This window comes from Melanostigma gelatinosum (genome assembly GCF_949748355.1).
Source record: "Melanostigma gelatinosum genome assembly, chromosome: 4".
NCBI classification, from domain to species: Eukaryota; Metazoa; Chordata; class Actinopteri; order Perciformes; family Zoarcidae; genus Melanostigma; species Melanostigma gelatinosum.
The window spans coordinates 21,520,888-21,534,615 of record NC_136637.1 but is presented as its reverse complement, the minus strand read 5'-3'; the positions used below and the strand labels follow the sequence as shown (position 1 = coordinate 21,534,615).

General features: G+C 42.4%; 2 protein-coding genes across 2 annotated transcripts in view; both read left to right on the top strand.

The window, feature by feature from the left end:
* Nucleotides 1-472: 472 nt before the first annotated feature.
* Nucleotides 473-6,281, top strand: LOC306776521 (dynein regulatory complex protein 11; the record flags this gene model as incomplete). The annotated part of the gene is made up of 19 exons (XM_079267235.1): nucleotides 473-483; nucleotides 1,146-1,506; nucleotides 1,671-1,775; nucleotides 1,952-2,134; nucleotides 2,239-2,310; nucleotides 2,554-2,759; nucleotides 2,882-2,966; nucleotides 3,060-3,161; nucleotides 3,316-3,391; nucleotides 3,791-3,897; nucleotides 4,072-4,155; nucleotides 4,242-4,303; nucleotides 4,411-4,493; nucleotides 4,768-4,875; nucleotides 4,964-5,163; nucleotides 5,357-5,443; nucleotides 5,550-5,727; nucleotides 5,812-6,050; nucleotides 6,141-6,281. The coding sequence occupies 19 exons, from the start codon at nucleotides 473-475 to the stop codon at nucleotides 6,279-6,281; spliced, it is 2,490 nt and encodes an 829-aa protein (XP_079123361.1).
* A 2,489-nt stretch (nucleotides 6,282-8,770) lies between these two features.
* obscna (obscurin, cytoskeletal calmodulin and titin-interacting RhoGEF a) overlaps nucleotides 8,771-13,728 on the top strand; it is a 41,056-nt gene continuing 36,098 nt past the window's right edge. Inside the window, exons 1-11 of the mRNA XM_079267335.1 lie at nucleotides 8,771-8,872; nucleotides 9,743-9,857; nucleotides 9,944-10,210; nucleotides 10,358-10,519; nucleotides 10,709-10,813; nucleotides 10,893-11,159; nucleotides 11,363-11,632; nucleotides 12,138-12,404; nucleotides 12,510-12,773; nucleotides 12,886-13,152; nucleotides 13,436-13,705. Of these exons, the coding sequence (XP_079123461.1) occupies nucleotides 9,818-9,857; nucleotides 9,944-10,210; nucleotides 10,358-10,519; nucleotides 10,709-10,813; nucleotides 10,893-11,159; nucleotides 11,363-11,632; nucleotides 12,138-12,404; nucleotides 12,510-12,773; nucleotides 12,886-13,152; nucleotides 13,436-13,705 (2,179 nt within the window). The 5' untranslated portion in view covers nucleotides 8,771-8,872; nucleotides 9,743-9,817. The remainder of the gene's footprint in view (nucleotides 8,873-9,742; nucleotides 9,858-9,943; nucleotides 10,211-10,357; nucleotides 10,520-10,708; nucleotides 10,814-10,892; nucleotides 11,160-11,362; nucleotides 11,633-12,137; nucleotides 12,405-12,509; nucleotides 12,774-12,885; nucleotides 13,153-13,435; nucleotides 13,706-13,728) is intronic.

The following is a 13,728-nucleotide window of genomic DNA, read 5'->3' as shown; positions in this document are numbered from 1 at the left end:
TTTTCAATGACTTTATGGATATAAATATATGGTCTTTTCACCCATTTATTAGATGAATCTGGCAACATTTTACCTTTCTAGAAATTCTGTAGTCCATGAAATTGAATCTCCTGTGCAATTTTTAAACAATATGATTAAAAGCAATTGTGCACTCTTGTTGCCCCCTCGTATTTTATGTTTTATTTACATTTATTTCATTGTGATTATTTTGTTTGTTTTGTTTTGTTTTGGGGGAAAGATTGTAAGTCTATTGGCTGATCCACACTCCGGAGCAGAAGGTGGCGGTAATGCGCCAATAAACTGGATGCAAACCGTCGTAAAATCAGAAGAAGAAGAAGAAGAAGAAGACGGTTACTACGGAGACGGGCCAAGCACTCCGTCAACTTGTGGAAGCTGAACTCATCTTTGATGCACTGTAGTTGGTTTATATTTACACTGCAAATTGTGCGGTTGTTTTATAAGAAACAGAGACATGTCGCAAAGGTAAGCTTCTTTATTGTACCGTTAGACTCGGCGGCCACGTAGTTTAACTTTAACTTGTTGAATTAAACTCGAGATAACGTCCGCTAGCAATATTTAGTAAACCAAAGTTGCACTGTTATGCATGTGCATAAAACGTTAAAATACAATACATACAAGGTAGCGTTTTGAAAATAATGCACACAAGTTATGACACTGCAATTTGGAAACGTCAAAGTAGCTTAACTTAAGACAAGCTAACAACACGACAGGAAGCAAAGGTAGTAACACGCAAGGTATTTTAAAGTATGTAGCAGCAGAGGAGCAGCAGGAAATATGGCAACAATAATGACACGTGCGACACTCACTCCAGTTGTTGCATTTGAGACTGCTGACTCAATATTTGTTTCCTTTTTATTGACTACTGAGCAGTCTGGCCATTGTTTTCTGCCCTTGTTGTCCTTTACATTCCTAGCTGTGTTGCCCTCATCCTTTGTAACGTATGACCTTTTATGACACTAATACCACAAAAGACAAAGGTACAGTCCAACCAAACATATCTTCCATCTTGGCTTCTTTTTCCTCCTTGTGTTTGTGTTTTGCTATGAATAAGGTTTGGTCTGCATTCATTGTGACGCATTTCTTTTTGACCATCACTCACCTGTCATTGATAACCCCTTTCCCAGCCTCAGCTCATCCCATTGTTTACACTATTCCAGGACATACAACCAGATGTGGGCAGATGCTCAGTTAGAGTTGAGCCGTCTGCTCACTGAGGAACTACCTGCTGAGCCCCGCCGCCCAGAAAAGGACCGGGTAGTGTTCTTCCAGCGTCTGGCCATGCTTTATGTGCGCTACATCCAAATCTTCAGACAGCTTGAGGAGGTCTATGACCAAGTGGTGCACCCTCAAAAGAGAAAAGATATTCGGGCAACTCTCGAAGGTGTGATGGGGAGGGTGTTGGAGCTGAAGAATGAAATGGTGGAAAAGGAGTTTTCAGAATACCACTACATGGATGATGTCCTTCACGATTTTAAGCTTACACCTGTGAGTTTCTTTCTTTTTTCCCAGCAAATTTAATGAAATTGGATTGCTAAAATCACCTGATTAAAATGATATTGACTTGTTCACAGCTGGCATTGACTTTATCTGGGATGTCCCCTCGATAATGATATTACTCAACAGCTATTTATTGTTTGTTGTCACTCCAGGCAGACCTTGAGATCCCTATCCCTCGCTATTTCAAAGAACTACAAGAACGAACGACGATGCTGACAGAAATCCTTAAAATGGTGGAGGTTACTGAAAGCCCAGAAGTGAGTTGAAAAGAAGCAACACACGTCTGTTGATATTCTTTTCTTCATTTTATTTAAAAAATGTCAACAAAAAGGCATATAGGCATACACAGACACGAAAGTTTTTATTCAATAACTGTTATATTTAATTAATAAATGACAAGCATAAAAATGTTCCAATGATTTTGTCCCTACAGCGTCTAACGAAGGACATGAGTCAAGAGGAGGCCATTAAGGTAATTCAAGTGGCGGAGAGGGCCCGTCAAGGACGCCTGAGGGCCAAGTTGAATCAAAACAGCAGAAGAAACATGAACAGGATGTACAGCACCAAGGACCCTGGAGCAGCTGCCATTGAGTTGGCCGCAGTCTGCATTCAGAAGGTCCTCTGTTACCAACGCAATCCTATACTCGCTTCTTTCTCTGCCTCTGTCTTTGGCTTGTGTCATCTTTCGTGCTGAAAGATTTGTTTAAATGTGAATTGCAGGTGTGGAGGGGCTACATACAGAGGAAGAGGGTCAAAATTGCTCGGGAAGAAGAAATGATCTTTCTGGGAATGGTGAGTGAAATGGGCCATCAATTTTACTAATTGCCTTAAAGTGTAAAAATAGATCCACACTGTTTTACTAAACCAACAGTACTTCTAATGAATTCAATCTAAAAGCTGAATGATATCATTTAAGATATTTTGTGTTCCTTTGTCTGGCTTAGTCGTTTTTTCCCCTTAAACCTTAAATCTTTTCCTTGATTACAATTTCCTTTTGTTTTTAATATATAAAGTTTGGTCCCTTTAATGTTATAGGTCATGGATCCAAAATACCAGGTGCCATGCCCTGCAGTAATCACTGTCCAGGCTAATGAAGCTTGCACACGGATTAAACGGGAGGACCGCAACGCAGATTATCAGAAGTCTGCAGTGGCTGTCACAAACCAACTACAAGATGTAGAGGGTCTTAACATGAGCGAGTCCATGAAATACCAAATCCGACAGTGGTTCATTGAATGCCGGTGAGGTTTCACAGAGGGACTTGTTCTGAGTTTTGTTATTTGAGAGCATTTCCACATTTAATAAATCAAATAGCGACGTTCTTACTGTCTGTCTTCCTCCTCTGTTTGAATTTTTTAAATAGTGATGCAACAGGATCGTTTCCAGACTACCCAGATGTTGAGGCTGGTGGCTCAGCCCTCCTTTTCACTGAAAAGACCCCTACGCAGGTCAAATACACCGTCAAAAAATGGATTTATTGCATATTTTTACTGTAGTTTGCAGACGGAGAATTATGTTTGGTGCACATATATTGTTTTCAGTTGTTGGAAGAAATTGCTGCAAAGGAAGAGGAGGAAGCCAGCAAGAAATCAAAAGGAAATGACAAGAAGAAGGAAAAGGGGGAAAAGGACAAGAAGAAGGAAGTAAGTTGTATTAAATATTTTTTTATTGGCTGATGTAATATTCAGAAAATTCTGTTGGTAAGAAGAAATTCTCTTATTCAAACCAATCCTCGTCAGCGTCACTAAAAAATGTTGCAAATTCAGAGACACAATGTAACTTTATTCTGCACCTCAGGAAGAAGAAGCAGGATTGACGATGCTACCTTCAGCTTTTCTGTCAGACTTGGAAGTGGCAAACAAAACCTTTGTTGGTATGTTTACATTAAAAAGGTCAAAATAATATATTGGTCTTAATATTAAAGTGTAGCCTCTCAACTGAATAAAAGTAAACACGTTCCAAATCCAGTTCAAAAATAGTTTAAGAGTATGTTGTTTAGATGGTAAACTACAAAATGGGATTGAGTATGCAACGTACCTTGAAGTTTTTCTTGTATTTTGGCTTTCACCACCTCTCGGTGTAAAGTATCTGGGGCGGGTCCTCCTGTCCAAGTGTCCTTAAACAAGACACTGAACCCAAAGGTGCTCCCGTTGCAGCTCCGCCACCATCTCTGTATGAACGTGTGCATGTATGGGTGAATAAGAAGCGGTATAAATGCAGTGTAGAGTTACTCATTCACAGAAAGCCTGAACTGAATGGTTGTCATCTTTAGATTTTTGGAAAACCCGCAATGAGTCCAGCAACTTCCACCAAAGGCACGAGGTGGAGCTGATAAAGGAAGAAAAGAGGAAAGTCATTGAGGCAAAGATTCGAGTACAGGTAATGCTGACGACAGGAAATAAAACATTTTAAATTCTCAACATGTGTTAGGAATTTAACAACCAAACTAACAGGAAACCAATGCTGTTGTTTTAACCATTCAGTGTCCATTTCACTGGTGTTTAATACTGATAACAGCGCCACATGCTTCTTGGTCTGTTCTGCTTTTATCAGGTAGATGAGATGAGACAAGAGCTGGCTGAACTGAAGCTAGCTGTGGATAAAAACAAGGGCGGTAAAACCAAAGCAAATGCCAAGGTAACGAGTGAGAGAAAGATGTCTGGGAGGTTTGGTCATGTGGTTTAGTTGAGATGTGTCCTGATGATATGTATTGTTCTCCACAGAAAAAGAAAGGATCTAAGAGTGGGAAGAAGAAACAAAAGGAGAAAGATTTGACAGCTGATAGGTGAGGTCACACAGAGGATGGTTTTCATTGTATAAATGATTTGTATGACAAATCAGTCAATACAATTGCTGGAGAAATGGACTACATGATTTATTCACCTCTGCTAGGACTCTTGAGTCTCTGTGTCAGGAGCTGGTGGAACAGGGCTTGTTGAAACGAGCAAATACAGTTCGGCTGCAGGATTACCTGGGTAAGATTTGATATGTTGTTTGTATAAACTGGTGCGCCATCTTTCAGATTTCTCCTTTTGTCTTTAAAATCATAACTGTATAGGAACGATGTGCTGCCCTCTTCTGGTTTGTGTTTGCAAAAACACTATGATCACAATGAACAATTTCTAATTGGCACAATCATTTCTGCAGTAAGGAAATCGATTTTAAAGTCCTTTCTTGCAGTTTTCCCAATGCTTCACCGTGCTGATTAATAACTATTGGAGTATAATAGTTGTTCCCTCTTGTTGCAAGGCGACTATAACTACCTTGGGACCACACTGAGGCAAAACGACATTGAGCCCATGCCGTCATTGTGGGACGTGCGGCAGGTCTTAACTCTATATGCAATTTTACCATTAGGTGTGAAAGTTATTTTTATTGATATTTTAAATAAATATAGCTGAAAGTATTGTTTCTGGATCGAATACAAGATGCTGTGTTGTTGCAGGATCTCAGCCGGTACATGAGAAGGCAACTCTGATAAAGGCCATCCTACTGGCAGGGCCTGCAGGTGTAGGCAAGAAGATGTTGGTCCATGCAATCTGCCAGGAGACAGATGCCAACCTGTTTGATCTGTCTCCTCTGAACACGGCAGGAAAGTACCCAGGCAAGAGTGGCCTCGCCATGATGCTCCACATGGTCTTTAAGGTAAAACAGTGGTACAGTAACAGACTCGGGTGCCATTGCCATTTAAGTTCGTAATGGTGGCAGTTAAGTTATTTTAATGACTGCCGGTAAACTATTTGAGCATTTTTTAAATTCTCACCTACAATTGAAGCATAAACGTAACCCAGCCTATATGTGCAACACTTTATGACTTTTCATGATCACCTTCGCATAGGTTGCAAGATTACTTCAACCTTCAGTAATATGGATTGGAGATGCTGAAAAAATGTTCTACAAGAAAGTTCCAGAGGAAGTAAAAGAGGTATTTCTGGGCAGAAGAAAAGCTGAACAGCATTATCACGTTGTTTAAATGTAGCAGTTTTTGATATGCATGGTGATTGAAACCACTTTTTTTTGTGTTTGCACAGTTAGATCCCAAACGCTTGGAGAAAGACTTGCCCAAGTCTCTCAAGTTGATCAAAGGGGAGGATCGTGTTCTGATAGTAGGAACAACTAAAGACCCACTAAGTGCTGACATCAAGGCACTGTGTAAAATGTACAGCAAAATCCTCCTCATCCCAAGACCGGCCTACGGCTCAAGATACAGTAAGAATAGACACCGCGGAGAACAATTTTAGTTCGTTTTGGTCGTTGGTATAAGAAATGACCTTTGACTCTGTTTGACTTCAGTCTTGTGGAAGCAACTGATCAGAAAGCATGGAGGTGATGTAACCAGCGCGCTGGACCTCAGCTCTCTCGCGGAGATTTCTGATGGCTACACACCAGGTCACATGGTCCGGGTGATCCGGAGCATTGTCACCAAGCGTCGCATCCTACAGCAGGCAAACAGACCGCTGACTGCTGCTGAGTTCATTGCTCCATTAGCGAAGATTTACCCCGTGTTACAGACAGAAGAAGACGCCCTTAAAGTAGAGTAGATATATCATATTTTGTTTCATTGCATTTTTATGATTGTAACTGCTTTGTTGCATATTCATTTTGTTTTTGTGTGTCACCAGAACTGGTACGCAAAGACCCCCCTGGGAAAGAAGAGGACTAAAGCTGCAACAGGAAAGGAAGAAGAACAGGCACCAGTTAAAAGCAAAGATGCAAAGAAGAAAGCAAAAACCAAAGATGCAAAGAAGAAAGCTAAAAAATAAGTTTGTCATCATATTTTGTTTTAATCACAAGTTGAATGCAGTTATACATTTATTGAAGCTTGTATGTGAATTGCCATCTGATGGCTGTCCGATATACTCCCTACAAGATGAATAAAATTAAAAGCAGTCCATTTGTGTTTGTTGTGTGTTTTCAATACTGCCGTTGGAGGATGCAACAGAAATGGTGAGCAATGAAATGCTTACACTAGTGTCTGGTGTTAGAAATACAATGTTGAAATCTTCTTGGACCTGTTACTTGGTTGAAGAAGACACAAAATACCACAGCTTACATACTTCACATAGGACTCTGCGCAGTCTATAAGGAACGCCGCTAACGCCTGTCTTGTCACCATCCTATGAAGAGGTATTCTGAGTAAGAGGCAATGACAATTTTGTCCAAAGATAGAACATAATTGGTCACTCCATTTCGATAATCAAATCTCATCATTGTGTTCCATTTCCATGTTTGCTTAACGTTTACTTTAAATCTCGCATTATCTACTTCTACGTGTGATTTTGTCTGGAGCTCATCCTTAAATTGAGTTGAAATATTTACCTCAATAGCATCACCCATTATGCAGCCAACCAAACTACGAGCTATTTAAATATGAACAGAAATAAATTCAGCCTGGCTCGGGCGGACAGACTCCTATGACTATGATACTCAAGGCCACACTGTAGTGAGACATATCAAGACTGTCAAGGGCATGATGTCGTTCTGCTCTATGGCTACCTGGCCATATGGCACAGGGTTAGAAGGGTACATATAACACTACATTTGGAATGTGGCTTACAGAAATAACACTAACATCATGGTGCTACACCCAGCATCTGGGTCATCTAGTCTGTGCTCATGATCAGATGTCATCTGTCGACACATTTGTGATCAAATGTATGTATTGAATCTTTCTATATTCCTTTACTATGACCGCTGTCAGGTGTAGAGAGTCTGAACCAGAGGATATGTGATCAGCAGGAGGGAGGGAGGGGGGTTTCAAGCAGGGGTCCAGAGGCTTAGGTGGAGTGTTCAGCTGTTTTGTCGAGTTCTAAATTCACTCAACACATCCTCACATTGCCTTGGTCCCCTTAACGTCACTCCATTTTTAGCCTATGTGCAGCATCCTATGATGCTGCAGATGAGAAGGCCCACATTTCACGATATCAAGTTGATCCGTTGGCTGTTTTCACTGTGACATGATTTGGGGCCTTTTCTTAGATCTGTTTGATCTTGATATGACGTCCTGTTTAGAAATTAGCATTGAAAGCCATCAAATGCCCTGATTTGTAATCCAATATATATTTTGTTGGGGATTCATAAGCTAAAAGTATTTACTCTTCATCCTTTCCCACTCAAATGTCCAAGAAAGCAGTTAAAAGCTTTGTATTGACCGGCCTGCTGGAGATCTGAAAAACGGGAACCGTTTCCCTCTCAGTGACGACAAGTTGTTTTTCGTGCACCAAGAGATTATCTTGTCGAGTTTCACTGGACTTAGAAGTGCTCAGCGGCACATGGAGCTGTCTGTCAAAGTGAGGCAGCACAGTGCTGGGCAGTGCTCGCTTTGTTCTGTCTGGCTGTCTGAATGAGGGAATCCCACAAAATCAAACCTTGTTGTTTTCATGCAAACGAACCCCTCAGCCCAACGTAGATGGAGGAGATGGAGGAGACAAGGAGACCACCTTGTCACCTACTCTGATGTCAGTAAATGACATCACACTGGAGTGCCGATACATGTGTCTTCATTTATATTGTTTAATCTTTTGTGACCTTTTACTGCAGCAGTGGAGGAAACCCCCTGTGGGGATCCATGGACTGACCTGAGGTTTAAGACACTGAAAGATGTGGGTCAGTATTGTGAAGAGCATGTGATTAATCTGCTTCTATAATGTACAGAACGCTCTACTTCTGCCTTGGACCAGTCGTTTAGGTGGAAGATCTAAGTTCAGGCAACCTGGTGGTGAATTTGATTGTATGTAAAACAACAGACAGTACACATTACCCTAACCCTACACATTAACCCCTAACCCTAACCCTTACATCCCGGTGCTACATGAAGGTAATTTAACTTCTGTACTGAGATGCTTTCAAGTCATTTGTACTAAGCGTGTCTGTCACTCACTCATGCACACTAGAAAACCATCAAACACACCAAGCCCATTATATACATTTTGATTGTTTTTGATAGTTCCATTGATGCTGGACACGAGTTGCCTCACACCATTGAAGCCAAAGCTATCTTTGCCCTCGTACTGACAGAAGGCTATTTTGGAAGTTAGTATGTGGGGAGAGATGTGTCAGCTGTTCAGCATTATGCTCCATCAAAGCAAGAAAAAAAGAGAAAGCGCTATAGGCTGTCTGCTTTGGGGACAGGGACGCAGCTCGCAAACCTGGGCATGCTCTCCTTTGGCTCAACGTTTGTTGTTAATCTTAAAGGCTTTGTGTGAAACAAGACAAGACTCGGACCGAGCCGTCGCCATGGTGGACGTTTTTATTCTTGTTTTTCAGGTGAAGGCTTTTTGTTTTTTTGTCATCGGTGCAACAAGAGGCCACGCAAGGATTTACTCTCTCTAGAAAACCCCTGTTTAAGTTTAAGGTGGGTGCATTGCTGCAGGTGATATATATATGTATTTATTTTTTCTTGTCATTATTTCTTTGTTTGCATACTTTAATATGAGAGGTCAAAATCTTTAACTCTCGGGTGTTTTACGTTTGCTCATCTAATTTCAAAGATGTTTTTGTATTTCTATGCCATATATTCATCTTACATGCCATCTTGGAGAAGAGCTCACTGGATATCATAATTGATCAGGCCTCTAGAGGTTGGGCTAGATAATGGTTGGTAGATTCAGTGTGACGCATTATGAAATGTCATTTTAACTGTTCGTTAATGAGAAAGAATGGCCCTCCTCTTGGAATACTTAGTAAACCTCATAATGATAGTGGGAGGAGGCACCGTCTGAAAAGTGTGTCATGATCTCACATATCATATTAATCAGTTACTGATGGGCAGTTCTCATTTGGCCTCTCCTTTGTTTTTTAAAGCTTCCCCTTCTTCTCAGTTCAGTGCATGCAGCCTGAACACAGCTGAGTCTATATTTGGGGTGCTGAGCTCAGCCGAGCGAGGTGACAGAGATTACTCTGCTCTTCTTAACCGAGGACTGGCATGCCAACGCACCAGAGATCAACCATATCAGAGTGATGCCATGTGAATCCATTTTGACAGGCCAATATTTTGGAAGTGATGGTTTATGTAATTATTGGCCTGAATGTAATTTGTTTGGCATGTCAAATGAAGTGCTGTCCATTACCTGAAAGAAGCTGCATGGCAGCAAATGTGAATGCGGCGTGAATGAGATGGTGCTTTTACAGCCAGATTGAGCATCCTTTATAACAATTAAACTGATTACTAGTTTTATTCTGAGCCAGACCATTACCTGATATATATTTTTCATCACCATTGTAGTTGTAGCCCTTCTGTGATAACTGTGGTAAAAAGCAAACAAGATTCTCCAATCATTCTGAGAGAAGAGCAGGAGGCATGGGAGACAATATACCTGGAGGAATAGTCGCTGCTGCAAGTAAGTTTTCTTCTCGCACATCAATTTCGGTGTAGTAGCAAAAGAGCTTTTGAATTTCTAATGCTGCGTGTGTGCTTATGTGGCAGAGAACCGTCTGCTGGTGGTGAAGGGCTTGGAGGATGTGGAGGTGTCCGAGTGTGAGGTTTGCTCCTTTGAAGTGACCCTCAACTTGGCCTATATCGAGGGTCTGTGGACCAGAGATGGGATGCCGCTTAAGTCCAAGCCCAACTGTCGCATCAGCACGCATGGGAAGAAACACTCCCTCCTACTGAACAGGGTGTCTTTAGGAGACGCAGGCCTGTTCTCTTTTCAGGCCAACGGCATTCAGACCTCAGGCAGACTCAGTGTCACAGGTAAGGTGGTGATGTAGACTGTGCCACTTGTAAAAACACTTGTCTTAAAGTCATTACAGGGCTACTAAAAAGCGATACAAGCAGCTTTTATAAAGTTCTGTTTGGTTGCACACAAAATGTAGTCACGGTTCGGTTATCTTCTGCCAGCTAGGGACATCCACATAGTGAAGGAGCTGGAGGATGTTGACACGATGGAGCGTCAACCCGTGAACTTCCTGTGTGAGGTCAACCAGGTGGATATGGATGGTCGGTGGTACAGAGATGACAGCCGAATTCAACCTGGAGACAATATCAAGATCAGACAACAGGGTGAGAGACCAACAATGGGTTTTACAGAAACTAATAAGCCAAAAGAGGATAAAAACTCCCAGGCCTGTCACTCAATTTTGCTAAGAAGCTGTGTCTGAATGGTCAGTAATTGTTCCTCGGTGTAAATATATAAAATAGAAACGATACCCCCTGATTAATCACAAACATTTTGCTTTGATCTGATTGCAGGTAAAACTCACACCCTGTTCTTCAAGTCAGTCAGGCCAGAGCATGCTGGAGAGATCAGATTCACTGCAGAGCGTGTCTCATCCTACGCAACTCTCACAGTGAAAGGTGAGCCACCAGATACGATTTAACATGGGTTTATGGAGAAAATGATTGAAGGTTTACAGCCTGTGCCTCCCTTCTTCAGAGCTCCCAGTCCAAATAGTGCGTCCTCTAAGGGTCAAGATAGCTATGTATCGCCACCGGGGTCTGCTGGAGTGCCAGGTGTCACGGCGTAATGCTCAGGTCAGGTGGTACAAGAACAGGAAGGAGCTCCAGTCCAGTAAGAAGTACCAACTGATCAGCCAAGATGTCTACAGGCAGCTGACCATCGATGACATCTGCTCTTCAGATGAGGACACCTACACCTGTGATGCAGGAGATGACAGCACCTCTTGTCAGCTTCTGGTGGAGGGTGAGATGGCTTCTATCGCAGTATTAAAATGAAACAAAACAAGGTTTATGGCCGACAGTATGGTTTGCATTCATGTACCCACAACACTTTCATGATGAGTAATGCCTCTGTGCACGTTTCTAATGTGCCAACGAGAGTTTTTACTGTTATAAGTCAAGAGTTGGATCAGCACTGGTTAATGTGTATTATGGCTGTACATGCAGAGCAGGCTATCAGAATAGTGCGAGGGATGAGCTCAGTGGAGGTGATGGAGCCAGAGCCAGCCCTGTTCCAGGTGGAGACCAGCTTGAAATCAGGAAGGCCTCCCCGGTGGACCCTGAACGGTGAGGTGCTGGAGCCTTGCGCAGCAGTGAACATCAACAGGGTGGGCACCCTCCACAGCCTCTGTCTCACCTCCACAGAAAGCTCCATGTCTGGGCCCATGGTCTTTGCAGCTGGAAAGAGTCGTTCCACTGCTCAGCTTAACGTCAAAGGTGAGTTGGCTTGGATTTTTGGTAATTTCAGGATTATCGTAATGTTATTATTGTACAGGAACAATGTAAAAGTCAGTAAGAACCACACTTTATCTTAACGTTATTTAACAAAAGCTTCTTCACCTGCTGTGGCTCGGAGCAATCTGTATTCCCGCTAGAATGGTTTGAGTTATTGGACATTGGGGGGACAGACCTCAAAAATAGCCCAGTGAAATCTCTCTTTTTTTAGTTTAGTATTAGCACTTCTAAAACTCTTCAAAGTCATTTTGACTTTTAAAAGTTCAAAGCTCTCTCTCTCTCTCAAAGCTCTGAACTGTGTGTGCTCTCTGTGTTAGCCTTGCAAAGGACTGGCTTTCTGGAGTTTTATCCTGCTTTATTCCTGATGTATCCTAAGGAGACCTATATCCTCTGCATGGTCCCGAAAAGGTCTAATTTGGTAAAGTGAATGAATTCTTGATTTTGCCGGAGTGTTTCATTAAGTGGCTTTTACATCTCTCCCCTCTAGAGCGACCTCTTCAGGTTGCCCGCCACTTGGACGACGTACAGGCGAAGGAGAACAGCTCTGTGACTCTGAGCTGTGCGTTTGCCCCCTCTCCCAGGGTGGTGCGGTGGTTTAAAGGCCGTACGTCTCTGAAGACCTCAAACAAGTACAACATGAAAAGAGAAGGCAAACGAGCACAGCTGACCATTCATGGCTTGACAGGGACGGATGCAGGGCAGTACCGCTGCATGGCTGGGGGTTCACAGAGCACAGCTCATGTTAAGGTAGAAGGTAGGCTAAACATGGTTTGGGGGAAATTGAGGTGGAGTAATAACAATTTCTGTATTGGATATTCATCATTTTCAGATGATCATTTTTGTCCTCCTTTAATTGTAGTGCGAACGCTGAAATTGGTTAAAACCCTTGAGCCAAAGGAAGTTGAGGAGGATGGCATTGCCACATTTTCATGTGAGCTCAACTATGTGGTCGCCAACGTGGAGTGGCTCCTCAACAATGTTCGCCTCTATTGCAACGCCATCTACAGGATCCAGCACATGGGCACGATGCACAGTCTCACATTCAAAAAGCTGCGGCCACAGCAGAGCAGCGTCACCTTCAAAACAGGACTTCTCTCTGAGACGACCACTTTAAATGTCAAAGGTCAGCTTGGGGAATAACTGAAGTGTATGATTAGGATTTATTTTTTTCTTGGATTTCCATTTGTTGATTTCTGAGAAACATGCACACTTACGTATGATGATCTTGGCTCCAGAGCGCCCGGCAGTGTTCCTGAGGTCTCTGGAGGATGCAGTAGGAGAAGAGCAAGGGGACGTCTGCCTGCAGTGTGAAATTTCCAAAGAGACGGTGACCCCTGTTTGGAGGAAGGATGGTATGGTCCTGACCGCTGATAATAAACACGAGTTACTCCAGTTTGGGAAGTCCATGACACTGATCGTCCATTCCCTGAGCAAGGATGACGCTGGACAGTACACCTGTGACCTGGGCACCAGCCAAACAAAGGCCAAAGTTACTGTACACGGTGAGTAGTGCTAAAATGTTGTTGGGTATTTGGGAAAAGCTCTACACCTTGGAAATCAAGTGTTGTGGTCAAATAGATCTGTCTGTCTTTTGACAACAGTGCCACTAAATGATTGATAGAATGATAACAGGAACTATGTTGCATTTTTGAATTGTGCACAGACACTAAATGAAATCCAATTGGTCATTCTGTCACAAAGATGTTCAATGACTTGGTAAATCTTTCTCTCTGTAAAGATATATTTACTGTAATAAGGCTGTTTTATTATTATATTTGCCGACAGACTTACACATCACTATTGTGCAACGTATGAAGACAACAGCTGTTCTGGAAGGCGAAAGCTGCACTTTTGATTGTCACCTCTCTCATGACGTTGATGATGAACCTTCCTGGATCATCAATGGCCAGGTGGTGGTCACCAATAGCCATATTCAGGTTATCAACAATGGCCGTAACTATAAGATGAACATCAGAGATGCTATACTGACCGACGCTGGAGACGTGGTCTTCACAATTAAAGACCTAAGCTGTAGGACCATGCTCTTTGTTAAAGGTATAAACCTGGCTGTCTCGGAT